The sequence below is a fragment of the Mus caroli genome, unplaced genomic scaffold, assembly GCF_978045245.1.
Source record: "Mus caroli unplaced genomic scaffold, Mus_caroli_1 scaffold_12, whole genome shotgun sequence".
Taxonomy (NCBI): domain Eukaryota; kingdom Metazoa; phylum Chordata; class Mammalia; order Rodentia; family Muridae; genus Mus; species Mus caroli.
The window spans coordinates 24,745,771-24,773,491 of NW_028227267.1; the positions used below are offsets into that span (position 1 = coordinate 24,745,771).

The window sequence follows — 27,721 nt, forward strand, 5'->3', positions numbered from 1 at the left end:
AATTTGTTCAAAGTTGTACATCTAAAGAGTGAAGAAAATTTGATTCATAGTTCAAATGTTCTTTATATTACAACTACCAATACAGCTTTAATTATTATTTTACTTACCCTTAGTGGTTTATACTGTTTCTTTCATAAGGAATTTTTCATTTTTCCAAAAGTTTGCTATTCTGTTTAAAATTACCAACTATCTACCTTTGTTAAGTTATAGATGTGAGCAACTATTTTTCCTTCCTTCCTTTCTTTGAAAATTCTGATCCAAGCTAGAGAAAGTACCCAAGGAGCTAAAGGGATCTGCAACCCTATTGTTGGAACAACATGATGAACTAACCAGTACCCCGGAGCTCTTGTCTCTAGCTGCATATGTATCGAAAGATGGCCTAGTCGGCCATCACTGGAAAGAGAGGCCCATTAGACTTGCAAACTTTATATGCCCCAATACAGGGGAATGCCAGGGCCAAAAGAATGGGAATGGGTGGGTAGGGAAGTGGGGGGGGGGGAGGTATGGGGGACTTTTGGGATAGCATTGGAAATGTAATTGAGGAAAATACGTAATAAAAATATATTAAAAAATTTTTAAAAAATCACCATTTGTTATGGTTTATTAAAAAAAAAAAAAAAAGAAAATTCTGATCCATTCCAGACATAGCAATGAAAACAAGCTCCTATTCTTTCCCCCCAAAAGCAGGCAACAAACCACAAAACATAAGCAAAGCAAAGCAAAGCAATTAGATAGATAGATAGATAGATAGATAGATAGATAGATAGATAGATAATCATTTTCTATTTTGAGCAGGCATGTAACCACTTAGACCTCAGGGGCAGTTTTGTTGCTAATCTAGAAAAGATATCTTCCCTGATTTGAAAGGAAACCTAGAGGATATTCTTCCTGCTTTATCAGTTTTAAGCATGTTCTGTTATTACTAATCCCATGCTGTCAGAACAAGGTTTGGATCCTAAATTCTGCATTGTTATTAAGACTAGCCGGGCGTGGTGGCGCACGCCTTTAATCCCAGCACTCGGGAGGCAGAGGCAGGCGGATTTCTGAGTTCGAGGCCAGCCTGGTCTACAAAGTGAGTTCCAGGACAGCCAGGACTATACAGAGAAACCCTGTCTCGAAAAACCAAAAAAAAAAAAAAAAAAAAAAAAAAAAGACTAAACACCTTGCTCCAGAGTAAATTTTTTAACAAGCATAGTTAAGGTCATGAATTTGATCCCAAACACTATGGCTATCAACAAACTATACATGCAATAAGCTTCCGCTTCCTCAGTCAAAAACCTTCAAATTGCTTTAGTTATATCCTCATGGAAATAATATGAATATATGCTTCTTAAATTCTAGCTTTTATTTAAAGTTAACTAGTTTAGAAAAGAAAGATACTGTTTAGCTGTCCATAAAAATTTGAATTTCAGGAGCTGACAAGAGAAATGTATAAGATTGTAAGTGGAAACAAACCCGAACTTAAACACCCACGTTCAACTGTCAGGCTAGGCTGGGGAGAGGCTCAGTCAGTAAGACGCCTCATGTGAGTTCAGAATGCCAGCAGCTATACCAAAACTAGGGGTGGAGGCAAGCACCCGCAATCCCAGTCAGCTCTGGGCAGACACAGGAAATAGCCAGATTAAGTGAATGACCCGGTCTCAAAAAATAAGGTGAAGACGAGCTTAAGGAGACACGTGATGCCTGTATCTCTCCTCCACACGCAGAGACACGCACATATACCACCTACACACTTCCACAAAATCACTTTTAAAGACGTGAAATCTGAATTTCAAGGAGTACTGTTCTTCACCACTTACTCTTGTTATTACTAGAAATGTGTTATAGTTTCCCTCAAAGAAGGTCCACTGATATTTATGGTGATAGTGATGTCCAAAAACAAGACTAGACAACTATTTTTTCCATTTAAGGTATCTTTATTAAATAAAGCAGAGAAGCAATGGCAGTTACAAGCTTTGTAAAGATGAAATAATTAGCCATGACAATTAGACTACTCTATTTAAGTCAAACATTAAAAACAAACAAAATAGTGTATGTCTGTCTCCCTTCTGCTCACACATCTACACCCTACAACTATTTTCTGCACTAGGAAAAGTAGACTTGTGAAGACAGCCTAATTAGGCAAAGTGAATCATGCACTTCATTTAAGATAAATACATCCCGAGTTAGGTGCATGCTTCTCCAACTAAATATAAACTGAGAAGCCATTTACTTAGAAAAGGATCAGGAAAAAAAAGTTCTGACAGTAGTCTCTAGGTCAATACTCCATGCTCTTAGAAATCAACCATTTTAGCCAACGATGCAAACCTATTCAGATAACCAGAATTTTTAAAAGTGGTAAACTTTTTAAGTGTCTATTAACATTAAGTGGTCACACTTAGTCAGTGAAAGTAAAAAACAAATACCAGTGTTCAAGATGTGCTTATAATATAAACTTTCTTATAATTACAAAAAAAAAAATTCTAGAACATCTAGGTGTTGTTATAGCAGCTTCAGGAGTCATGAGACTTTTCATCCATCCTTAGCTCAGAGAAACATTTGTTCCCAGAAAATTCTTATAAATTAATGAAATTATTTTGTCTCAAATTATATTCTTTAAGCAAGTTTAATAAGTTAAAAAAGATAAAACAAGACCCTATTTCAGAACAAACAATCCTATACAGAGTGAGAGAGAAAAAAAATTATTTTCATACCACCACTCACATACACACACACACACACACACACACACACACCTTCTTTCTACACTTTCCAGCATGTCAGTCCTTGTAATTGAGTCTAATCAGACATCAAGAGTCTTTGTGTCTATCTACCCCCTATCTACCTGTATAGAAAGAATTACACAAGCATGACACACAGAAATGTAAAGACTGTTTGAGAAGGGATGGGAGGAACAGGAAACAAAATGTCATTAATGAAGCCCATCACTCTGTATGGTAGATTCACAATAATATGAACTCTTTGTAAAACTCTCACCATAGTTATGTACAGAAATCATATCTGCTCTCATAATCAAGTTAGGTACATTTTAAAATCATAGAAATATTTTCTCTCAAGTTTTAAAGAACCCTCATACCTAAAAAAAAAATTATGAAATGTCATATTTGCAATTTACTGTCAAAATGTGATTCAGTAAAAGAAAAATGTATATGTGCGCTCACAACCACCCCCCACCCATAAATGAGAGTAAATAACAAAACTCTATCAATGCTGAACCAAAGCAAGGTTATACAATGGTCTTCAGAGTGGATTTTTTTGACATTCCCATGTTTGAAAATTTCAAAGCAAAAAGTTCAGAGAACACAAACCTTTCAACCTGCTTCCAGGAATTATGGGTTTTCAGACAGATTTATATGTGTGTGTATGACATATACACATAAATGTATGACATATACATTGGAGACACATGCACGCACGCTCACACACACACGTCCAGAGTACCCCTTTTGACCTCAAGTGAGACTCTCCTGCCTTCTCTAAAAACAACTGTTGCAGAATTATGCTTTTAAACGAAACCAGCAACAAAACAAAAGCATATTATTAAACAAAAAAATATGTTTGGCTTTTAAGCCAAAACATAAAAAGCTACCAAACAAAATCACAATATTAGAAAAGGTTTTTTGTTCTTTTTTTGGTTTTTAAAAGTAGGATAAAAAGGTTGGTGTAAGTGAATCAATTGCTTTACCTGAAAGTTAACATCTTCTTTCTTAAATATTAGTGCTCGAACTTCATCTGGATCACCATTAAATATAGCTTGCACCAGTGATGGCTAAAAGAAATAAAAATAAAAATAAATAAAGAAAGAAAGAAGAGAAACCAAGCGTCAATGACATCATGAAGCATGGATGTAAGACATTTCTGCAGGACTTCCAACCTAATGGTGTTTTTTCTTCCCTGCAGTCGTAATATTTTTGAGGGGTATGGAATATGAACTATATATTTCATACAGCGTAATCATATCAAAGTATTGGGTTCATTCTGGGTGGGAGTCATAAAAAAAAAGCCTACCTAGTTAATCTATTCAAATGCAATTTGACCAAAACTAAGTAATACGCTCATTTTATTTCTTAAGTAAAAGCCATTTGCTTATAAATGATGAAAAGACATACAAATAAGTTGGATAATTCAAATCTATTTATGGAATAAAACAAGTCAAATAAGCAATTCCTAGCCCAGTGAGAGCTGTGAAAGGAGACTTGATAATAGGTCTATTCAGGTCATGATAATCACATACATGTGGTTTTTATTCTATGTATATAATGACAGAAATCCCAGAGAGGAAACTTGGCAACTGATAAAAAATAACTACTTTTCAAAGACCAAAAAATAGTATACATCTAAATAACGAGAGAAGACAAGCATATGTATGTCTAAGCATAACTCCCTCATTAACAGCAAAGCTCTGAAGGTATCATGTTTTACCACTCAAATAAGGAGTTAGTCGACAGCAGTGTTAAAAATAAGATTAAGGATATAGCCTGATTCTTCGTAATATAAAGTCTTGCATGCAAATAGGTAAAATTCTTTACACAAAAGGCTATGCCTTGATGTTGCTGGTAGTAAACTTTTTGAAAAATATGCAGAGTCCCTGATTCTTGTCAAATTAGTTCTAAAACCAAATGAAAACAAGAGCATTTTTCATAATGATTTCACTATTTCTTAGCTTATTCTGAAGACCCCATAAGAAGATGAACAGACAATAAAATTTAAAGTGGAACCTAAGCATTTGAAAAAGAAAAACTAAGCAATGCACTAATTTTACACGTAAATAATACTGCATCCTAGAGACCCGCACAGTGCCTGGAGGATGAAGCTAGCAGACACTGACTCAGTGCGTGCTTACAAAGTTACAGTCACATGCCTAGTTCTATAAAATAGAAACGACAGAAACTCTCATAGCTTACCAACACAGTTCCAGAAGGTGGAGGTTGTAGACATGTACTGTCCTGGGGCAACTTAGAAATGAATACAGGAGAATCATCTTCTACCTCCTCCAAAACAACAATACACACTCGACTCATTCGCTCTTTTAAAACATTGAACTCCAAGCTATGTGATAAAAGTCACAGTGGGACGAGCACAAGCAGTTTCTCCTCCTCTTCTGTACACCACTTATAAACATTCTCCGAACAGTGCCGTTGGTTTTATAGTTAGTAATATTAGAGAAACTTAAGTTTAAAATTATGGTATATAACTTCCTAAAAATAAAAACCTACTTCTTTCTGCAGGTTACTACAATCTCTAAAAAGGTTCACATCAACATGTCAATAATTAAAACTCCGTCTAGGACTATTCTTTTAAAAAATATTTTCTTCCAGCAAAATAGTTACATTGAGCTCTGAAATTTACTTGTACAAAACAATCATTGTTTTGGGTGACACACCATCACGCCATAAAGAATGAAATGAGAAACAGCTGCTGTGACAGAGGTAGCAGCAGATATCCCCACTCTCGTCTGCAAGGTCATATAGTTACCAGAAGGCTGGGCGGTCTGTAGCTGAAAATTAAAACCAGAATCTCACTATTCTGTTTCCACTTCTAATTGGTCTTCATTTCTTCAGCTTCACTGACTTAATACAGATATTATTCAGGGAACAAACAAACAAAAACACATAAAATCTAGCCTAAATCCTGAAAACGAAGCTCAGGCGCTGTCAGTGCTTTCTGTGTTTAGGAAAGAAAGAGAAGACAGAAGGAGAACAAACGACCCATCTGCACTAACAGCAAAGCTGCAGCACATTAGCATGTGATGAGTCAGATCGCAAGAGACCATAGGACTACTGGTACGAGAATACAAGTCGATTAATCCAGACTTCAGATAATAGGCGAAACAGAGCTAGCTTTATCCCATCAGTAACAGGCAAGGCAAAGCTCTCATTCTTTCTCCATCAGGCAGTTGTTTCTAGCAGCCCAGCAAAAAAGGCACAGGCACCAGGCAGAAATGGTGTCAGTGGAGAATCTTAATAGAACAAGCAGACAGCAAAAGAATCTGAAGACCTTTGAGCTCCAATTACTGCTTCAGGGTTTTCATTTTAAAGGAGAAGGGAAGAAAGTAGTTTATCACTGTAGTATTTCCTTTGATCTCTCCATGAATACAGCTTCCATTAAACAGTCTTCATTCAGAGGAAAAGCAGCAGACTGTGCATCCTCTCGGAGCCAACTACTTTATTCAGTCATCTGCCTCTGTGCCAATATAGTTCCTTCCCCGGCGAAAACCGCTACAGTTATCCTTCAGTTGATTTCAAATGCTTTCCTGTTCCTCAGATGATCTTGCAAAATGCCGCCGATATCCGCAAACGAGCAGGCCCTTGAGAAATAGCTACACAACCTCAGGATCGGTCCTGCAGAAGCATTTCAACTAAGCAACAGCCTGAAGAGCCAAGACTGCAGCCCCGCAGGATGAAATGCCTAGTAATGCTCACATGTTACACTTACCAGAGAGCTCAGCAACTGCTCAGGATGTAACTTCCTCTAGCAGGAGAAAAAAATAGTACATTTGGACAGCCTTCACAATTAGAAGGTTCATGCCAGTTCTGTGACTAATCCAGATCAAACTGAAAAATTCTATAACTGAAAAATAAGTGCGCTTTTAACATTTTCCACTAAAAGCCACAAGGAAATCTGGTGCACTGCCTCTGCTGACTAACACTGGTTTTAGCAAGTAAACAATTCCAAACAGCTTAACTGCTTTTGTATGCGACAGTATAGCAAATGTTTAGCTCCATGACAGCAGCTGCAGTAAGACTGCCTGTAGTGAACTCATAAAAGACATCTCAAGAGAACAGGAAATAGTCTCTAAGACTAAACACTGCAACACTACAGTTAGGTGGGCTACTCTTGTTTTTCTCCAAGACCTTTCTCTTCTTCTACCCCTCCCTCCTCCCTTTCTCTTCCTTTGGATGTGTGTTATTTTCTAGAATGAAAAGAGGCTTAAAGAAAACAAATGTAAGGCTTGCTATATCTTCTAAGTTAAAGAAATCAATCATTTATCGATTCATATTTTCTTAAAGAAAAAATTTAAACTTCATAAAGGAAGAAATCTTAGTGTTAAAATGTTATGAATCATTTGAATTTTCACTGAAGAAATTAAATACTTTTATATCTGAGTATATTCTAAAGCCTTAAGAACCCATTAAGCAGCTGCCTAAAACAACTGTTTATAAAGTTCTTGTCCTGAATTACCAACATGTCAAAAAAAAGCCCAGAATCTTACAAAGAAAACAAACAACTCCTCCTTCCTGATCAAATGAATTTCCAAAAGCTACAATTAAGTGTGGAAACCAACCATTTGGGGGCTGGCGCTGGAGCACTTGTCTGGTGTGCACCGGGCCATGGGTTTAATCCTAACACTGCAAACAAATCCACCTAGATCATTTTGGAATTGACTTTCACTACCTTTCCCACTTTGCCCAGACTAAGAATATATTTACCGGGGATGGGGAGGTGGGGGGGGTTGGGGGGTTGGGGGGGTTGGGGGGGTGGTGGGTGGGGGGTGGTGGGTGGTGGTGGTGTCTCCCCTACCCCCAGAGAAGGAGAGAGGGGAATGAGGGAAGAATTGAGAAGGGTTGACTGGGAGGGGACAGTGAGCAGGATGTAAAGTAAATACATTTTAAAAAAATTAAATAAATAAAAGAATATTTCCCAATTACAAAGAGATATCTGCCTCACCTTGATCATCTTGTATTCTTGTGAGTGACTTTATGCTATTGTTGAGTACTTAAGAGATCCTGGCTGCTATACATCCTCACTTTAAATCTCCTACAGTCTTGTTTTATACCAGAGAAAAGAATCCAGAAATTAAGTATTTTGTCTGGTCATCTGCCAAAAACATACACTTCTATCACCACTAAGATTTCTAACTTTAATTCTATGTTGTAAAAATGATCATTAAAGAAAACCTATAACTAGACTGTTGAAAGTTTAGGTAACAAGAGAGTATTATTATCTATTTGTGAATAAGCTTTTTCTGTTGTTTTGTTTTTGGAGACAGGGTTTCTCCATGTATTCCTGGCTGTCCTGGAACTTGATTTATAGGCCAGGCTGCCCTGGGAACTCAGAGGTTCACCTGCTATCTGAGAGTTTGAGATTAAAGGCATTTACCACCAAGCCAGTGTAAATAATTTATTTTTGAATGAGCATTTCAATGCTATTCTTTGTTTAAGCCAATTTACTTATTAAATCACAAAGGAAAAAAAAAACACTTAATATAGGCAAGAATGCCAGAAATTATAAAAAAATTACTGAAAATCATAAAATATTCATCTAAGGAAGAAACAACACAGTTTCTTGCTATGTTGCTCAGGTTGGCCTAGAACTTTTGCAGGGAACAGATCTGCTTGCTTCAACCTCCCTAATAGATGGAACTCTAGCTACATGCCACCATGTCTGCTTCTACTGGTTACTTTAAAATACAGAAAATGTTTTTAAGATAAGTATGCAAATATTGTAACATATAAATGATGTTATCCATCTCCATAGAGTTGTACCAAATATATCATCTAATACTTGAAACAAAAATGAAATTATAGTACTATTCTGTTGTCCATTTTCAGGGTTTTTCTCCAAAATAGGACCTCTTTTTAAAGGAGTAATTTTCACTTGTTCCAAAGTCTCTAGTGTGTAAATTCATCTACTTTGACTAAAGAAGTCACAACTTATTCATTCATTCATTCATTTATTTATTTAGGTCTGAGCCTAACTTCCATACTTATATTTTCCCAAACATTCTTTACATAAAACTTATTCTATAAAAAATTTAAAGTTTAACTTAAAGCACCCATCTCAGCATCTACAGTCATGATTGGAAAAAGAAGTACTGACACATCAGTAGAAAATTTCATAAAGGATGGCAAGACCTGGACAGTTCTACTAAAAGTCTAATATACTGTAGTCACCTAAAAATATACATAAGACCACCCTGAACAAGATTATTTATTTTAAAAACATGTACCAAAAAATACCATAGCACTAACTGAACAAATAGTGTCTTATTTTCTCTATGTGTAATATGTCAAATACTTAGAAAATATGTGCCAGGAGTGGTGGCGCATGCCTTTGATCCCAGCACTCGGGAGGCAGAGGCAGGAGGATTTCTGAGTTCGAGGCCAGCCTGGTCTACAAAGTGAGTTCCAGGACAGCCAGGGCTACACAGAGAAACCCTGTTTCAGGGGCGGGGGGGGGGGGGGGGAACGATAGGCAAAACTGGTAAAATTTAAATTGTCTAAAACAAGATGAAGAGACCCAGTCAGACATTACTCGGAGAGTCTAAATAGAAGGTCTGTACCACGTCCTTCTACTCAGAGCTCAGAGAATCCTCCGGAAGAGGAAGCAGAAAGATTATAAAAGTCAGAGGGGGTGGAGGACACCAGGAGAACAAGGCGCCCTGAACCAACTGAGCCAGGCACATATGAGCTCACAGAGACTGAACTGAAGCAGCAAGCACAGGGCCTGCAGGAGGCTGCACCAGGTCCTCTGTGTGTAAATTATAGCTATTGGCTTAGTGTTTTCATGGGACTCCTGCTTATGAGAACTCTGACTCTTGTGCCCGCCCTTGGGACTCTTCTTCCTGATGGGTTGCTGTGTCCAACTCTGATATGGTTGGTTTTTCTTCATCATGTTTTATTTTATCTTGTCATGTTCAGTTGTTATCTCTTAGAAGACTTTTCTAATGAGAAACAGAAACCAAGTGGATCCAGGGGGTAGAGAAGGGAATCAGCCTGGAGTAGAGCTAGACCTTGTCCAAAACCAAAGCAATAACCTACAAACACAACAAATGCTAGGAATGTGAGGACATGGCACCCTTATATACTGCGTATGTATGGTAATGTAAATTAATCCAGCCACTATGGAAATCAACAGAGAGGTTCCTCGGGAAATTAAAACTAGAACTGTATTACCCGTGTACATATCACTCAGCAGTATATATCCAAAGAAGTCAAAGTCAGCATGTAATAGAGACACCCCATATCTATCACTATCACAGTGCTGTGATACCAGCAGCCAAGCTACAGAATGAGCTCAGGGGCCCCATTCAACAGGTAAAAGGGGTATTAACTGATGGGTCATGATCACGAGGGTGCAGAAAGGAGGATGGTTTTCATAGGGTAGGTTAACAGGAAACATTTGAAAATGAAATTTTCATTGCATGTGACCAAAAAAAAAGATTAAGAGTAATTTTTCCTATTTCCTATTCATAAATATATTGTTTTCTTATACTTGACGTTTTTCTTGTCAGTGACATTTATACAATGCTTTGTTTCAATCTGTTTTCTCCTGCTTTAAAAAAAAGAAAAAAACAAAAACAAAACTCTAGAACCCTCCATTATCGGTGTGTTAAGAAAATGACAAGGCTTGACTTTTCATGTAATGTGTGGCTTGCTACTTGTTGCCTACTTAGCTAACCACCTCTGACCCCTCCTTCTTACAGACTACCTTTAGTTTTGTTTGGATGCCATTTCTATATTCCACATGACTTGGAGAAATCTTGAATAGTGTAAGGTGATCATGGTAATTCTATTCTACCTAGTAAGTGACTCATTTGGAAAATGACATGCTCTGAGCCAGCTTGCTCTGTCACATACCAAGGAAAGTCATCTGTAGTGTTTCTAGGAAAGTCTTTCTTTTTTTAACCTAAAAAGGGAGAGATAGGGGGAAATGTCCCCTCCTACTGGACAACAGCTTATTTGATAATGATGTCGTGAAATGTGTTAAGTATCTTATGGCTAGAGTTATCCTAGAGTCCATACTAAGTCTGACTGAGAGAAAAGCAGAAAGGAAAAAGTGAGCCACTTCCTCTGGTCACAGCAGTGAGTAACTAAAGCACTCAACCTTTTATAGCACAGCATTTCAATTACTGCTACTGTGATAAGACCCTTTACTATTTAATCCAGCTTCTATTTCAACTATAAAGTATTTTCAGTTTAAAATAACCCTAATGTTAAAGGACAAATAATATTCTATTATAAATAAAAGGGCCATTAAAATATAACAATTAAACTTATATTGGCTTAAAAGCTTTTGCCGGGCGTTGGTGGCGCACGCCTTTAATCCCAGCACTCGGGAGGCAGAGGCAGGCGGATTTCTGAGTTCGAGGCCAGCCTGGTCTACAGAGTGAGTTCCAGGACAGCCAGGGCTACACAGAGAAACTCTGTCTCGAAAAACCAAAAACAAACAAACAAACAAACAAAAAGCTTTTAGGTATGTATGCCTGTGACGCTGGATATTATGCATATGTCAACAAAACAATAAAAATTACAGAATGATTGTTGGCTAAGAATGAACTTGTCATAGACTCTAATAAGATATCTCCTTTGTTTTTAAGAAGTTTGAAACAAGCTATAATTAATAGAATTAACAGTTATAAGCATGGCTTTTTATAAGGTTATTAAAGCCATAAAAATGTATTTAAAAAAGACTTCACACCACAAACACACCAGAAAAATACTTTCGTTCTTTTAATCATAAATTTGTTATGTAGAAATACAGCATTATTTGATAAGAGGAACTAAAGAATAAGAAAAATGTTCTAAACTATCTGAGTCATTACTTGAATTTTAAAATAGTGTTCAGTATGTCTCCACCCCGTTACAGCTCAAAAAGACATGAATCATTTTCTTTAGTATTTTCCAAATGATACTTTAGAACGGAAGTGATATATACAGTTTCAATTTGTGTGTGGAATAACTAGCATACACATAAGCTACAGATCTTTCTGTACTAAAGGAAATTCTTTGGGTATTTTGTGTAATTATTGCTTTAAAAAGCAAACACTGGGTAACCATAGCAACTTGTTTTTGAATTGCAAACTGTTCTTCTCAACTTTTGAAGTACAGTAACGTAATACTACATGTACCCAGGTATTTTCAAATTACAGAAACCAGCATGAATTGTAAATAATCCTTCTTTAGCCTTTTTAAAGAATTTAATGTTTATGTGTGAGTCTTCCATGTATGTGTATACCATGTGAGTGCCTGTTGCTCAAGGAAGCCAGAAAAAGGACATGGGGTCCCCTGGAAATGGAGTTACAGGCAGCTGTGAGCTGTCATGTGGGTGATAGGAACTTAACTGCTGTAAGCATGCTAAGTCTCTTACTCAATGAGCCATCTCTTCAGTGTTATTTAGTCGTTTTTTAGGAGGCAGAATTTAGCCTGTTTAGAATAACCTCAACTCAGCTGGGTATTATGGTACATGTCTATTATCCCACTCAGGAGGCAGAAGAACAAGGCCAGCAAGACAGCAGAACAAAACACAACAACAAAAAAGCTAGTAATGGGCTGCTGAGATGGCTCAGTGGGTAAGAGCACCCAACTGCTCTTCTGAAGGTCCTGAGTTCAAATCCCAGCAACCACATGGTGGCTTACAACCATCCTTAATGAGATCTGACTCCCTCTTCTGGAGTGTCTGAAGACAGCTACAGTGTACTTACATATAATAAAAATAAAATAAATTAAAAAAAAAAAAAGCTAGTAACAAAAGTGAGAGTAACACTATATTAAGGAAATAAAAGACCCTCTAATTCAAACTGGCTTCAAGTAGCTTGGCTTACTTTCAACCTACTTCTTAAGACATGAAGAAATAAATTTACTTTTCAAAATATAGTAGTAGTGTATATGTATTAGAACAGTTTTCCCTTTCATTTCCTTTACTTTTGGTATATTAAGTATATTCTAAAAGATTCTACTTGCTGTTTAGCCTTATTAAAAATTTTTTGTTTATACTTTAATGAAAAGTAATAAAGGCAGATTTTTCAAAGTGTTCATTCAGATTCTGAATAAGTTCTTATGTATAACTCTTCAATCTATACTACCCTAAAAAGGGCATTTTTACCTTCTGATGTTAAAATAGAAAACTCACTGTTTTCCTAAGCTCATGCTTCTCGAGGTCTTCTCTATTGTTGGCTATTGCTTTTTTCCCATTCAGTGTTATCTCCAGAATACCTGCTTGTGTGTTGAGAGGAAAGATGGGCAAAGACAGCGTTCTTTTAGTCCTTCCCTTTGGTCTGCAAATGTTACCAATATACTTGCCTATATCATATGCCATCTAATTGGGTGATCTTTCTATTTCTTGTTGTGTACCTGTCAAATATCACTACTGAGTTCATCTGGATATTTGTCTCAGAGCCAGTCAGATGGCTCAGTGGGTAAAGACACTTGATAGCAAGCCTGGCAACCTAAGCTTGATCCCCAGAACCCATGTGGCGGATGGAGAGGACCAACACCCACAAGTTTTCTTTGACCTCTATGAGGTGTAACCCCCCCCCACACACACACACACAAAAGCAAAACAACTTCCATTACTACCCTGTTTTAAGTTTCGTATATGCCAACTTGTTGCACTTAAAATATGCCATGACAGCTCTGCCTTTGTATATGTGCCATCCCGTTAGCTAGAATGCTTCCTGGCGACCTCTCTATCCATAGAATATAAAGTAGGACTATATAAAATAAGGTAGGAAATTAGATAGTGGCTAAGATATGAAGGACTGTGAGTGCCATATTATAGCAAAATCATTTTAATCTGCAAAATGATGAAATATGTATTTAAAACAAAGTTGCAAAGTAAAAATCAAATTTATACATTAAAAAACCTCACTGTGAACATAAAAGGTAACCTAAAACCAAGCAGCCCCTATAGCTGAGATAACCAGCAGTAAACTACTACAGAACTCTACCAGAAACCATAAGATAGTGAAAGATGTAAACTAGAACACTTTTTCTAGAGGAAAGAACAAACAAACAAAAACCTGCTGACAGCTATTAACAGCAATGAATACACCTTGTAAACTTTTTGGCTAGCATTTCTACTTGCTAAAATGTTGACATAAGTGAATAATATGAAGCTCATAAAACATGCATAGGAAGATCTTATGGAACATCAGTTAGAATATGAAAATCACCTTAATGCAGAATAAAAAAATTATTTAAAATATAACATATGCCACATAGTACACATGTATCTGACACTTACAATCCCCTCTGCCCTGCAGTGCTGGAGAGTGAACTGCAAGAGCCTTACAAAGTAAGCAAGCACTCTAGCCACTGAGCTATATATTTGCTCCTTTGTAGGGATTTCTAAAATCACAGCACAATACTTATGTTACATGGAATAAAACAGAGAGTGAGGGAAAGAGAAAGGGAGGGAGAGAGAGAGAATGAATGAACGAATGTGTAAGATAGTCTCAGTTACTACACAGAAAGTTTGAGTGTTAGGGATTGAACTCAGGTCTTTCACATGTTAGGTAAGTGTTCTAACACTGAGCTAGACTCCCAAGCCCAGGAGAAGGTAGGTGTGTGTGTGTGTTGTTGTTTTTATTTGGCTTGTGATGTTTTTAAAAAGCAACAACAGACCAATTAAGCCACAGCAAGATTATGGCTTATTTATTCTCACCTTCACAGCTCACATATTTCAGAGTAACCATATTCCTTAGAGCCACGACTCTCATTTTTCTGAACTGAAATATCATCCTAAAATTAAGAAAAGTAAGGCCCAGAAAGGTTAACTAACAATAGCTCCCATTACCAAAACTTGAAGACTGCATATATTGAGACTCATTGCTAAAAACTAAACCTATAAGCCAAAGCCCTTTATCTTTGTTATGGCGACACTCTAAACAAGTGCTTCCCAACCTGTGGGTAGCAAGCCCTTTCGGGTCAAGTGACCATTTTGTGGGGGATGCATGTCAGAAATCTTGCATATCAGATATTTACGCTATAATTTATAACACTAGCAAAATGATAGTTATGAAGTAGCAATGAAATCATTTTATGGTTGGAGGTCACTGTGACATGAGGAACTGTACTAAAGGATGGCAGCTTTAGGAAGGCTAAGAACCACTCTTCTTCATTCACTGGGTTATAAAATTAATTTATAAATTTATTCCTCAAAAGCTATAAAAATAGCGCTAGAAAATTGGCCCAGAGATAAACTGCTCTTGCAGAAGACCCAGAAGGAGCAGAAGTTCTGCTCCTAACACCAACCACGGGAGGCTCGCAGATGCTGTCTCTAGCTCTGGTGGATCTAATACCTTTGAGAGCATCTGCATTCATATGTGAACACAAACACACCCTCAGATAATCTGAGCAGACTCCAAGATGGGTAGACATTTATGCTCGCCTTCTTCTCTGAACTACAACCTTGTTATAATCCCAAATAAAGTCTTGACACCAAACTACTCAACTCATTCAATCAAGAAATGTTAATAAACCATTTGGTACCTTTAAAAGCAGAAATGTAAATATAGTATTTACTAGATATATGTAAATATATATAAATACTATGTAAGTATAGTATTTACTAAAAGAAAGTTTTTGTCATAAAGGTGTGAATGGCTATAGGACAGGAGAAAAAGACAATTTAAGAAATTGTGTGTTGGGGGGGTTGGGTGTTATTTAAACTACAATATCATCTGCGTGCTTGATGGTAGACAGCTTGCCTAGAATGTATGAGGTCTTTAGTTTGACGAATCTATCACCTATAGTATCAAATCATCTTTTTTTTTCTTCTTCTTCTTCTCTTTTGTTGGTTTTATTTAGACATGGTCTCCCTACATATGTAGCCATAGATGTCCTACAACTCACTATGTGAACCAGATTGGCCTCAAATTCCCAAAGATCCTCTTGCTTCTGCCTCCTGAATTCTGGGATTAAAAGCATATGCCACCACTCTTAGCTTCAGAACATCTAAAATGTCTTTAAGGTGGTAACTGAAACATTATTTTAAGAAAATACAGTAAGGCATAGGTTTTGAACATTCTACTCACATACAAGGATTTATCCTTGAGAGGGTAAAAAAAACGTAAATTAGGTGTGTTGGCACATGCCCATAACCCTAAAATTTGGGAAGCTGAGGAAGGTGTTTTGCCAAGAGCTCATGACCAGTCTAGAATTACATAATGAGACATTGTTAACACACACACACACACACACACACACTCTTTAACTGAATAGTGTGTCACAAGATGTTTTTTGGAATTTGTTTAAACTCACTTAAATTGTATGACAAACTATCCACCACCTTAATTTTACTATGGATTTTCAAATGGTTCCCTTATTTAAAAAAAAAAAAAATCAGAAAATGCTTGTATAAACAATGAAAATGCACCACCCGGTGGCAAGAGGTAAGAATTACAACTTTTGCAAGGATAATAGCAAGGGCAGGCTGGAAATTCAGTAGTTTTGAAGACTTATTAACAGAAAAAGCCAGTCTGTCTGGGCCGGTGCCATGAGCAGACCTTGGGTGGGAACTCTGCAGCATCCGGAAGAAGCTCCACTCCCAGTTGCTCTAACACACACAGGATCCCAGGATCCCAGGGGCTTGGTCACACCAGGATCTCTGGGGCCCAGAGGCATCTTGACTCCCAGGAGCTCTGACACACCTAGGATCTCAGGATCCCAGGATCCCAGAGGCTTCTGAACTCTGAGGAGTTCTGACACAACCAGGATCACAGGAAGGACAGGTTCCAGTCAGATACATCGAGGACAGGTAGCACTAGAGATAAACAGATGGCAGGAGGCAAGCATAAGAACATAAGCAGCAGAAACCAAGGTTACTTGGGATCATCAGAACCCAATTCTCCCACCATAGCAAGTCCAGTGAATTTCCAGTGAAAACCTAGTTATCAACAACCATCCGGGTTGTTGATAACTACTGAACAACAAATTAGCCTTTCAACATGCTTTTAAAAGTGAGGAGAGAATAGTTGAGTATGGTGGCACACCAGAGCAGATGCAAATATTTATTGGTTTTACAGGACAAAAATAAAACAAATTCTGCGGTATTGCTCATTATCTTCACTACTTAATATTTTCTTCACTAAGCTTCTCTGACAACATTAAGTAGGATTTATAGGCCCCTTCCCACTGAAAATCTACCATAATTATTAAGTTGCTATATACTGAAGTTTTCAACCAATACTAGGCTCACTACTATACATGAACTGTCTCTAAATGGGGCTGACATTAATTATTAAGTCACATGTAATTATGTGTAAGAATAAGTAGTAAGAAGGTCTAAGTAGCAAAAAAAAAAATCGCCAATGTTGACAAGATTACTACACACGACTACTGAATGTAACCTACCCTCACAGAAATTCCCATACTGTTTTCCATACTCCTATGGAAGCAGTAGTTGTATTATTTGAGTTCTACAAGCCTGTGACAGAAAACAGAAATCCAAGGCAAGAATAGGAAGGAGCTATATACTTTTTAAAAACCACTGAGTTATTAAATGATACAAAACTTACTTTGATTTTTTTTTTTACTGATTCAGAATTTAGTTTTTATCCTTCTATCAAGAAAACTAATTTGTATAGGATATATATTTTTATTCCTTTTTTTTTTTTGAGACAAAGATTTTTCTATGTAGCCCAGACTGGCCTCAAATCCTCAATCCTCCTGCCTCCAATTTCCAACTATGAGTATACATGCCATATTTACACACGCACACACACACACACGTACAAACATACATACTTACATTTTTAAGAAAAATATTTTTAGAGACCGCCTTTATATAAAAACTGGTTCTTACTGGATTCTTGGAAGAAATCCAAAATATGGGGCTTTCATATTTCCTGGTCGCAACAAATTACCTTAAATCTTAAAAACACACACAAGCAAAAATCTTGTATATATTTTCTGATAATATATCCAGCCACTTTGCCAATTTGTTTATACATGGTTTGTCTTCAAAGGCTGTCAGTGATTTATAAAATGTTGTTCATATATTAATATGTAAAACATTAATTTCAAATATATAAATTTAAGAATTTACCATACTATCACTTAAAACTTAAATACTGCTAGCTATTTTCTCTGTATGTTTCTAAAAACTTCCAATTATGTATTTTGTTAATTTGTTTCTTCCCCTCAAAACAAAATGGGGGTTTAAGCTTTAAGCTGAGTGTTAAGGACAGACACATGCTTCTGAGAAGAGGGACTCACCCACCCATGGCTCCACTTAGCCCTCTCTAACACTTAGAATTGATTACATCAAATTCTACACAAAAGTATACAATGTTGTAAGCAGCCCACTTCCTAATAGTAAACACTTGAGTTTCTTTTTTTTTTCCTAAGAATGTTATACATGCTTATATATATAACAGTTTTCTGGAGTAAAAATAAACTGCTCCATAATTAATTTAGTAAAATAAGTAAAATTAGTTCTAAAAACTTATGAAATCATAATTCTCATGTATACTATCATTAAAGAATACATGTCAGAATTAAACCTGTGTGAAACAGTATGCATCAACCATATTTTCACACTACACTAGAAAATTGTTCATTTTTTTTTAAACCATCTTTGCTTTTTTGTTTGTTTGGGGTTTTCTGTTTGGTTGCTTTTAAATTTTTTATTAGATATTTTCTTTATTTACATTTCAAATGTGATCCCCCTTCCTGGTTTCCCCTCCAAAAACCCCCTATCCTACCCCCTCCCTCTGCTCACCAACCCACCCACTCCTGGTTTTCCCCTACACTGGGGCATCGAGCCTTCACAGGACCAAGGGCCTCTCCTCTCATAGATGTTCCACAAGGCCATCCTCTGATACATATGAGGCTGGAGCCATGAGTCCTTCCATGTGTACTCTTTGGTTGGTGGTTTAGTCCCTGGGAGCTCTAGGGGTACTGGTTAGTTCATATTGTTGTTCCTCCTATGGGGCTGCAAGGGGTTCCTTCAGCTCTTTCGGTTCTTTCTCTAACTCCTCCACTGGGGACCCAGTGCTAGTCCAATGTTTAATCACCTTTATTAACACTAGTTGTTAATGTCCTAAGAGGCCTCTGCAAAATACCAGGGACACAGAAATGATGTTCTGTGCCAAGAATAGCTCTGGTCCAAGAAAGTAAGCTATGGCTTATAAAGTAGCCAAATCAAGCTAGTTCAAAGTATCAGGATGGCTGATTATGTTGGCACACACCTATAAATCCTCCCAGACAAGGGGCATGAGTTCAAGGCCAGCCCAAGCCATGTGCAAGTATACCGTGAGCTATATAGTAAATTACACTGTATAGACATGTAACAAACTTGGTAATGTCACCAATCAGCCACTTGGTGGCAGCAAATGCAAAAGAAAAAATCTTCAGTATTTATTTGATTATTTTTACCAATACAAAAATATTTTTCCAATCTTATATTTTAAACAGAAGTTTCTAATGAATAAGGAGCTTCATAGTTCATCTTTTAAAAAAAAAAACACAAAACAAACAAACAAACAGTCTGATTATGTTGTTCAAACTGGCCTCAAACTCACACCCCTCCTGCCTTGGGAGGATCACAGAACACTACTCGGGGCAATTTTAGAGGTTTGGGTTGTTGGTTATAGAGATAAACAAGACTAGACCGGCCTTGAACTCTTCTCATCCTTCTCCCTCAGTCCCCTTTATTAAGATTACTGGCATGTGCCAGCTAACATACTCAACTTCGATAGTATTTATTTTAACATTTTCAGTTAAGCTCAATCTGTTTAAAAATAGCCTTCTATTACAGCACTGACAGACACAATGCAGTCACTTCAAAAAGTATGTGACTCTTTTGATGCTTATTAAATAACATATATCAAAATAAAAATATGTAAATCATTCTTTCTTTAACCAAATTAGGTGCTCAAATAATCTATCCCCACAAATACTTATTCAACTTATTGCTTGTTCATAATTAATTATATGCTAAAATTATATCAATGAACAAGGGTTTTTTGTTTTGTTTTATGAATCTTACACAAAGTCTCTCATGCATTTCTTTTACCTAGGTTTTGCTATACAGACCAGTATAGTGAAGAACAGACAGTAAAAGACTGTAGAACCAAAAACCAGTAATAAAAATAAAGACTGTAGCTTTCTTCCACCTGTAATTTAATTTACAATGAAAAAATATTACACAAAAAGTGAAGTCAGGATTACCACAGCCCTCCTGTTTGCTTGCTTTGTTTGTCCCTCTCTTTTGTTGGAATATTTATTTTGAAAGGAAAGCACCTGCTGCTCTTTATTAACTCTTCTGCTGCTTAATTTCACAATGTGACCTAAGTATTTAAGTTACCAACACCTAAAAAGAATTATTTCAGGGCTGGAGAGATGACTCAGCAGTTTAGAGCATTAACTGCTCCTCCAGAGGACCTGGTTTGATTCCCAGGACCCACGTGGTGAATCTCAATTTTCTGGGGGTACTGGTTGGTTCATATTGTAATTTTCTGTAACTTCAATTCCAAGAATCCTGACACCATCTTCTGGCCTTTTAGGTACTAGGCATGCATGCATCATGTGATGTACATCTATACATGCAGACAAGACACCCACACAGAGATAAAATAATAATGATGCATATAGAGCAACTTCTTGCACAAAGTTTTCATGTAGCAAAGCATGTTTCATTTCTCAGTAATCTGTTCTCAAAATTACTGCCAAAATGCTTATAGTAGAAGGCATTGGTTATGGTGAATTCAACCTGAGATAGTGTGGCTATACAGATAGATAAACCATGGAGTTAAACACACAAGAAGATTGTAAAGGCCCAGCCTTCAGAGACTCTTCTTCAAGCGCAGGGATCGTATCTCATTCACAGCAGTCTATCAGTTCTGTGTTCTGCTTAACATAAACCAGTGAAGGACTTTTTCTCATGAATAAACACTTCATACTACAAACTATATAATATCTTGTCATAAGAATTGTCAAAAGCTCCTCTATTTTTATTTTATTTTATTTTGGCTTTTCTTGTTTCTCCAAGATTTACAGCCTATAAATTAATGAGCAATTTCACACAGTCCAACATAATACCAAGAGTCCACACATAAAACCCCCAGAGGCAACATTTCTATTTCCCTAAATGCTCATCTCTTCTGTTAAGGAAGAAAGATAAATGAAGAGTAAATAAACTAAAAAGCAGAAAGTTCTTTCATGGATGTTTACATATGCACACATCTGCAAAGGAAAGGACATACGTACATTTTAGCGTATCTAGAATTACAAGATATCTCAGTCAATTAATGATAGCAGGGAAACCGGATTCCTATTTAATTTTACTATGCTGAGAATTACATATTATTTAAGGAAATATAAAAGTGCCAGGGGGAAGTACTGACTAATTTCTAAGACAGCAAACAGGGCAGGATATTTACTCTTACCACTCCTATTCAATGGAAGGCATTGAATTACTGTTGAAAAGAAAGACAGACATACACACAACTTGGAAAGGAAAACATGGAGCTGCCTTCACTAGCAGAGAACGTACTTGTCTCTGTAGAAATTACATCAAATCTACTCAAAACCCCTTAGAACTAAGGACATTTTTGTTTGTTTGTTGAGACAGGGTTTCTCTTTGTAGCCCTGGCTGCTCTGGGACTCACTTTGTAGACCAGACTGTCCTGGAACTCACAGAGATCTGCCTATCTCTGCCTCCTTCCTGCTGGGATCAAAGGCGTGCACCACTATGCCCAGCAGTTTAACATTTTTTAAATGCCGCACTATGTTAACTAAATGAGGGTGAAACTGACAATCTCAGCTGATAAAAAATCAAAAAATCTTTGTTACAAAATTCAGTATGCTTTCATGATTAAAACACTCAAACAATGAAGAAGAAAACACTTCTTCAAAAACAGGTATGATTACATTACAATTACATTTTTTGAACAAAAACTAATCAAAAAAGAAGACAAGCCACTTGCTGCAATATGACAAAGCCAACCAGATTCATAGCCTATAGAGACAAATACAAATATAAAGATCTATATTAATGATTACTAAGGGAATTTAAATGAGAATGGCCTCCATAGGCTCATATAGTTGAATACTTGTCCCCAGTTGATGGAACCATTTGGGAAATATTTGTTCTAGGCGGGCTTTGGGGTTTCAAAAGTTCACAACATTCCCATTTAGTTCTCTCTGTCTCCAACTTAAGAGATTCAAAATGAAGTTCTTAGCTGTTCCTGCTGCCATACCTTAGTTCTGCCACCATGGACAATAACCCCCTGAAACCACTTCTATAAGTTCTCTTGGTCCTGTTTTTATTACAACCGGAAAGTAACTAAGACAACTACACTGTAAGAAAAAGCAAGGCAACTCACCAAAGATAGAAATATATCCAACATGAGCCTGGCAGTAGTGGCCCCTGCCTTTAATCCTAGCACTTAGGAGGCAGAGGCAGACAGATCTCTAGGGTTTGAGGCCAGACTGGTTGGTCTACAGAGCAAGTTCCAGGGCAGCCAGAGAAACCCTGCCTCAAAATAACTAAAACAATCAAAAGGAAACATTTCAAAACATAGCCTACCAGGAATGTGGAAAATACAAATTACAGCAGCGTAGCACTTGATACACACATAGCAGATTGTAAATTTAAAATACTTCCTAACAAATTTGGAAGTAAAGAGAAATTAACAATTACCTGCAGCAATATAATTGCTACACGTTGAAAAATATAGTAAAAAACATAAACATATCTTTCTATGTATGTGGGAGCATATATATATAGAGAGGGAGGGAATGGGGGTAGGGGAGAGAGAGTTCCCAGTAATTTTGCTTCCTTCTATCAATCTCAGAAACACTGAAGATAAAATGACATACTAAAATTTCTATCACAGCACAATTTGCTCAAAATTGAACATTGTGTAATTACATGCATATAATGTGAACATAGGGCAATAAACTGGTTTATCTGCATGAGATAAACAGCAACTGTAGCAAACAATAACAGGTAAATTTAAAAAGTATTAGAACAGACAAGGTATATCTTACCTTTTGGTAAATAAAAGTGATAGTATATATTGTTTGTTATATTGCTATATAGATACAGCGTTTACAGAAAAATAATCAATGATATAAGCTACATTCTTTTTTTAATGATTAATTTTATATACATTGGTGTTCTGTTTGCATGTATGTCTGGGTGAGGTTGTTAGGTTCCCTGAACTGGAGTTATATAGACAGTTGGGAGCTGCCACGTGAGCACTAGGAATTGAACCTGGGTCCTCTGGAAGAGCAGACGGTGTTTTTAACTGCTAAGCTGTCTCTCCAGCCCTATATGCTACTTTCAAGGTGGTTACTTATGGAAAATTAAGGGTACAGCTCTACTTTTATATGGAATGATTTTATTCTTTAAGAGAAAAAAAAAAAAGGTAAACTACCGAACCTGTTTATTCCAGGCAATAAGAACTTAAGTTTCTACTGAATATATTTGACTTTAATTTTTCAACTTGAGAGAAAACATTCCCAAGTACATCCTGACTGGTTTGACAACAAAACTAAACAGTAGGGTGTGACTGGAAAAGACTACTGCCACGGTTAACCTTGAGTGGGCTTCTCTATGAGGGACTCTCTAGACTAAGGTAACTGAGGTTCTGAGACCCTCCCAAACTGTGAGCAGCAAGCATCCCATGGGTTGGGGTCTTGCACTGCATGCAAAGGAGAAAGCAAGCCAAACATCAGCGTGAGCAGCACATCCAGCTCGGGTCACCTTGGCAACCTTGACAGGACAGCGTTTCCTGACCTGTGGGTCTCAACCCTTTGGGTGGGGGGTGGGGGTGGGGGGGGTGAGGTGAGGGGTCTTGTGGACTGATCCTTTCCAAGGGGCTGCCTATCAGATATCCTGGATATCAGATTTTAAACAGTAGCAAAATTACAGTCATGAAGTAGCAACACAAATAGCGGCACTGTATTAAAGGGTTGCAGTATTAGGAAGGTTGAGAACACTGTGATAGGCTGTATTCCCTGGAACTCTAAGCTAAAATAAGTTTCTAAGTGCTTTTGCCACGTACTTTGTTATAATGTAGGACATGTAGCTAATATGAGTACAATGATTAGAAAATTACTGTATTGTATAATCCAAGTAAGAAGTGACAACAGTTTGAAAGAAGGCTATAAAAGTGGGAAGGAAATCGATTATTATGTGGAATATAAATTCGGACTAGAAAGATCGTCCTTCAGTTATGTAAGCAATGCATATCTATGGATCATTTCCTTTTTAAAAACTCTCCTATATTAACACAGCAAAGACAGGAGAACTGTTTCAGATAAATGAGGTTGTCTCAAAATTAAGAAACCAATAAAGTAAGCAAAACGAAATGAGTATATGAACATTCATGAGATGAAGGCATACAAATGACAATCAGCTACATGTAAGATGCCCAAAGTAACTCATCATTAAGAGTCGGCAAATTGGGGCTGGAGAAATGGCTCAGCAGTTAAGAGCACTGATTGCTCTTTTAGAGGACCTGGGTTTGATTCCCAGCACCTACACGGCAGCAGCTCACAGCTGTCTGTAACTCCAAGAAATGATACCCTCACATGGACATCCATACAGGCAAAACTGCATATATAAATTGTCTTTTTTAATCAGACAAATTAAACCACTATCACTCATGTAGGTAAAAATAACCACTACTACCAAAGAGAAAAAAACAAGTGGTGGTGAGAATGTGCAGAAAAGAGACCCTCTGCACACTGCTTATAGGACTGTATACTAACAGAACTATTATTAAAACAAAACAAAACAGTATCAAACTTACCCAAAACAATAAAAAATACCATAACTTACTTGCTAAGCAACCTTGAGGGTCTGAGTTCAGAATCCTAGCAACCATGCAAAAAGCCAGACAGAATGGTTCATGTCCTGTTATTAATCTTAACACTAGGAAGACAGATAGGAGGATTCCTGGTGTTTGCTGGCCAGCAAGTCTTACCTAATTGATAAGACCAGTTCAGTACCAGGCTCAGTGAAAGACCCTGTCTCAAAAACAGAGGAAAATACCTAACACTGACCCCTTTCTCACACATGCAAGTAAATTTTAAAAGATTAGAAGATATTTGAAATTAAAACGGAGCTGTTATATGATCCAGCAGTTATATCATAAGGTACATATATGAAGTAGTATAATGAATATGTATGAGAATACAGTATGCCAATATCTGAGCTATGTTTAGCACTACTCACAAAAAGTCATCCTCAGCAACGATAAATGGATAGATGGAGAAAATGTGGTACAGACTGAATGTTCCTTATTCAAAATGCTTGGGACTGGAAGTGTTTAGAGATTTGAAATTTTCAAGTTTTGAAACATTTATATAGTAACAGGCTAAAGGATAAAATCACAGTCTAAACGTGAAATACATGTTTCATATATACCTTTCCACACATCCTGAATTTTATATAATAATACTTTTAGGGCACAAAAAGACCTAAAAATCCTTAAAAAAAAATTGAAAAAGTCAAGACTTACAGATAGGTGGTGGATGAGAAACTTTCATGTGACCCAGTTAAAGGTAATAAAGATTATAAGGAGAAGTGAGGGAGAGAATGAGTCAGAACTTCATAAAGGGAGGAATAAGATAGCTGGGAAATCAAGAAAAGCAGAAGAGCGACTCAGGGAAGAAAGGTGTCCAGCTTCACCTGGACCAGCTCCCCAGAGGCAGAGGGGAAACAAGCACACGACTCATGGAAAATACTGACTCGGCACCAGCGTGCTGACTTACCCGTCCCTGTCCCAGCATCTACCCGCCAGAGTCCAATCTGAGCGGACCCGGAAAGAAGCTATCCCAGCATTTCATCTTTGCTTTTACCAGGTCTATTTTTTTTTTAAAGTTTACTATACTCTACTAGTATTTTGGATATCATTTTTAAGCCTTTATATTAGTTTTTATAAATCTTTCTTACATTTATCTAGCACTTTCCTAACTTCCAAATAAGCTGTTCTTTCCATTTATCCTTCATAACATTTTCAGGTTTTTTTTAAACCCATTTTATTAACCTCCCTTCTAGCTTCTGTATTTCTTCTTTTCCCTATCCCTTCCCTTTGTCTTGTTCATGAAAAATTTCTACATTTACTCTAAATGATTTTTAGCTTTACAAAACATTTTACTTTTGTTTTTGTTTTTTTCGAGACAGGGTGAACTGTCCTGGAACTCGCTCTGTACACCAGGCTGGCCTCAAACTCAAGAGATCCTCCTGCTCCTGCCGCTCAGGTGCTGGGATTAGAGGCGTGCAAAACACTTACCATGCCTGGCTATATTTTTCTTATTTTCTACTCTATGGTCACCGAGTATTGATTTATTAGTGGGCTTCCAAAGATATGTATTTTTTAAATTTGGCACACACTTGTGTGTGTGTGTGTGTGCATGTGTGCACAAGCATGAGTGTTGGTGCAAATGGGGAAGACTTTTTAAAGTATGTTTTCTCAAATCCAGGAGTGTGCGCGGCCGCCCACTTTCTCCACATATCTTAGCATCATGCTCAAGCAGTAAGATGAGAGAAAGAAGCAGGAGAGACATATAATGTAAGACAAATTCCAACTGGATGGAATTCCAGCTGGATGGCACCTGACTTTGATCCCAGCACTCGGGAGGCAGAGGCAGGCAGATTGCAGAATTTGAGGCCAGCCTGGTCTACAAAGTGAGTTCCAAGACAACCAGGGCTACACAGAGAGACCTTGTCTCAAAACAAAACAAAACAAACAAAAACCCACAACCAGTCAAATCCCTACCTGCAGGATAACATTTTATTTCAAAGACCCTAAGGACTATCAGAACCTTTAGCTCTAAACATTCTTTCAGCAAAAGTAGTTGAGTTCAACAATCAAGGTAAAATTTCCATGGTTTTCTTGTGTATCAATAATAAACTTTCTGAGACAGAAATCAGAAAACAGTATCATTCATAATAGCTTCAAAATACAAAACCTAGGATTAAACATGTGCAGATGAGCAGAAAACTTCTACAGTGACAACTTTCAAACACTAAAAACCTGCGGGCACTTTGATGAGAAGAGCACCCCCATGCTCAGGTTCTAAGTGACATACGGAACTGATACTGTGAAAACTAGCTACACTAGTGAAGGGGAGCTACAGATTCAATGTGATCAGGATCAAGATTCCAGCAACTCTTTACAGAACTAAAGAAACAAAACAAACTACACACAAAAACAAACACACACCAACCTCAAAAGAAACAAAAATACAGTAATCCAAAACAGAAATGGTAAAGCTAGAACTGCCATGTAAGAAGGCTGCTTATCAGCTGTCTCTGCAACTCAGCGAAAGAATCTAGTCCAATAAGAGAACAAGCTGAAATTGTGTTCACAGCCATCACTGCTGCTCTCTAACGCCAGTGCCATCTCTCACTTGCTGAGCCGAAGGAGAAGTGGGGTAAGTGAGGAGGTGCCTATATCATGGTTCCTACAAAGCAGATTGCTTACAAATCCACAGGTAGTTTGGGCACCCAGGAAACAAACAACTGGCTACAAATGCCACTCAAATAAGTGTGCCCTCTATTGGAGGGGTGAAGAAACTTCATCTTTACAGGCTAGTACTATAGTACTCTGTAAAATCAAACGCTGCTATCAGAAGTTCACTGAACTTTCTGATTCGCAAGCTCCCCTTCCAGCGTCTGGTGCCAGAAATTGTTCAGAGCTTCAAAACAGATCTGTGCTTTCAGAGTGCAGCTATTGGTACTTTGCAGGAGGCAAGTGAGGCCTACCAGGTTGGCCTTTTGGAAGATAGCAACTTGGATGCTATCCATGCCAAACGTGTAACAACTATGCTAAAAGACCTCTAGCTAGCATGCTGCATATGACAAGGATGTTTGAGTTCACTAAAAGGGGAAATATTTCATTCTCAAAAAAAAAACCAAACTCAAAACACACATACACACACACACACACTGTTTTCCTCTTCTTGTTATCAGTAGTTTTGAATGTTAGCTTTCACCTCCCACCCCCACCCCCCATGGAGTCAAAAGGTACCTAAGAATA

General features: G+C 37.3%; 1 protein-coding gene across 4 annotated transcripts in view; it reads right to left on the bottom strand.

The window, feature by feature from the left end:
* Positions 1–27,721, bottom strand: part of Ankrd28 (ankyrin repeat domain 28) — a 139,188-nt gene that overhangs the window by 85,411 nt on the left and 26,056 nt on the right. For 2 of the 4 annotated variants that reach the window (XR_015044610.1, XM_021181414.3), the window contains exons 1-2: positions 4,905–6,440; positions 3,686–3,769 (exon numbers count right to left, since the gene is read on the bottom strand). Coding sequence is in view for 3 of the 4 variants with exons in the window: in XM_021181414.3 (XP_021037073.1) it covers positions 3,686–3,769; positions 4,905–5,021 (201 nt within the window). In the remaining variant the exon portion in view is untranslated. Of the gene's footprint in view, positions 1–3,685; positions 3,770–4,904; positions 6,441–27,721 lie in introns of those variants that run through there. The other 2 variants (XM_021181416.3, XM_029469317.2) reach the window with 1 other exon arrangement.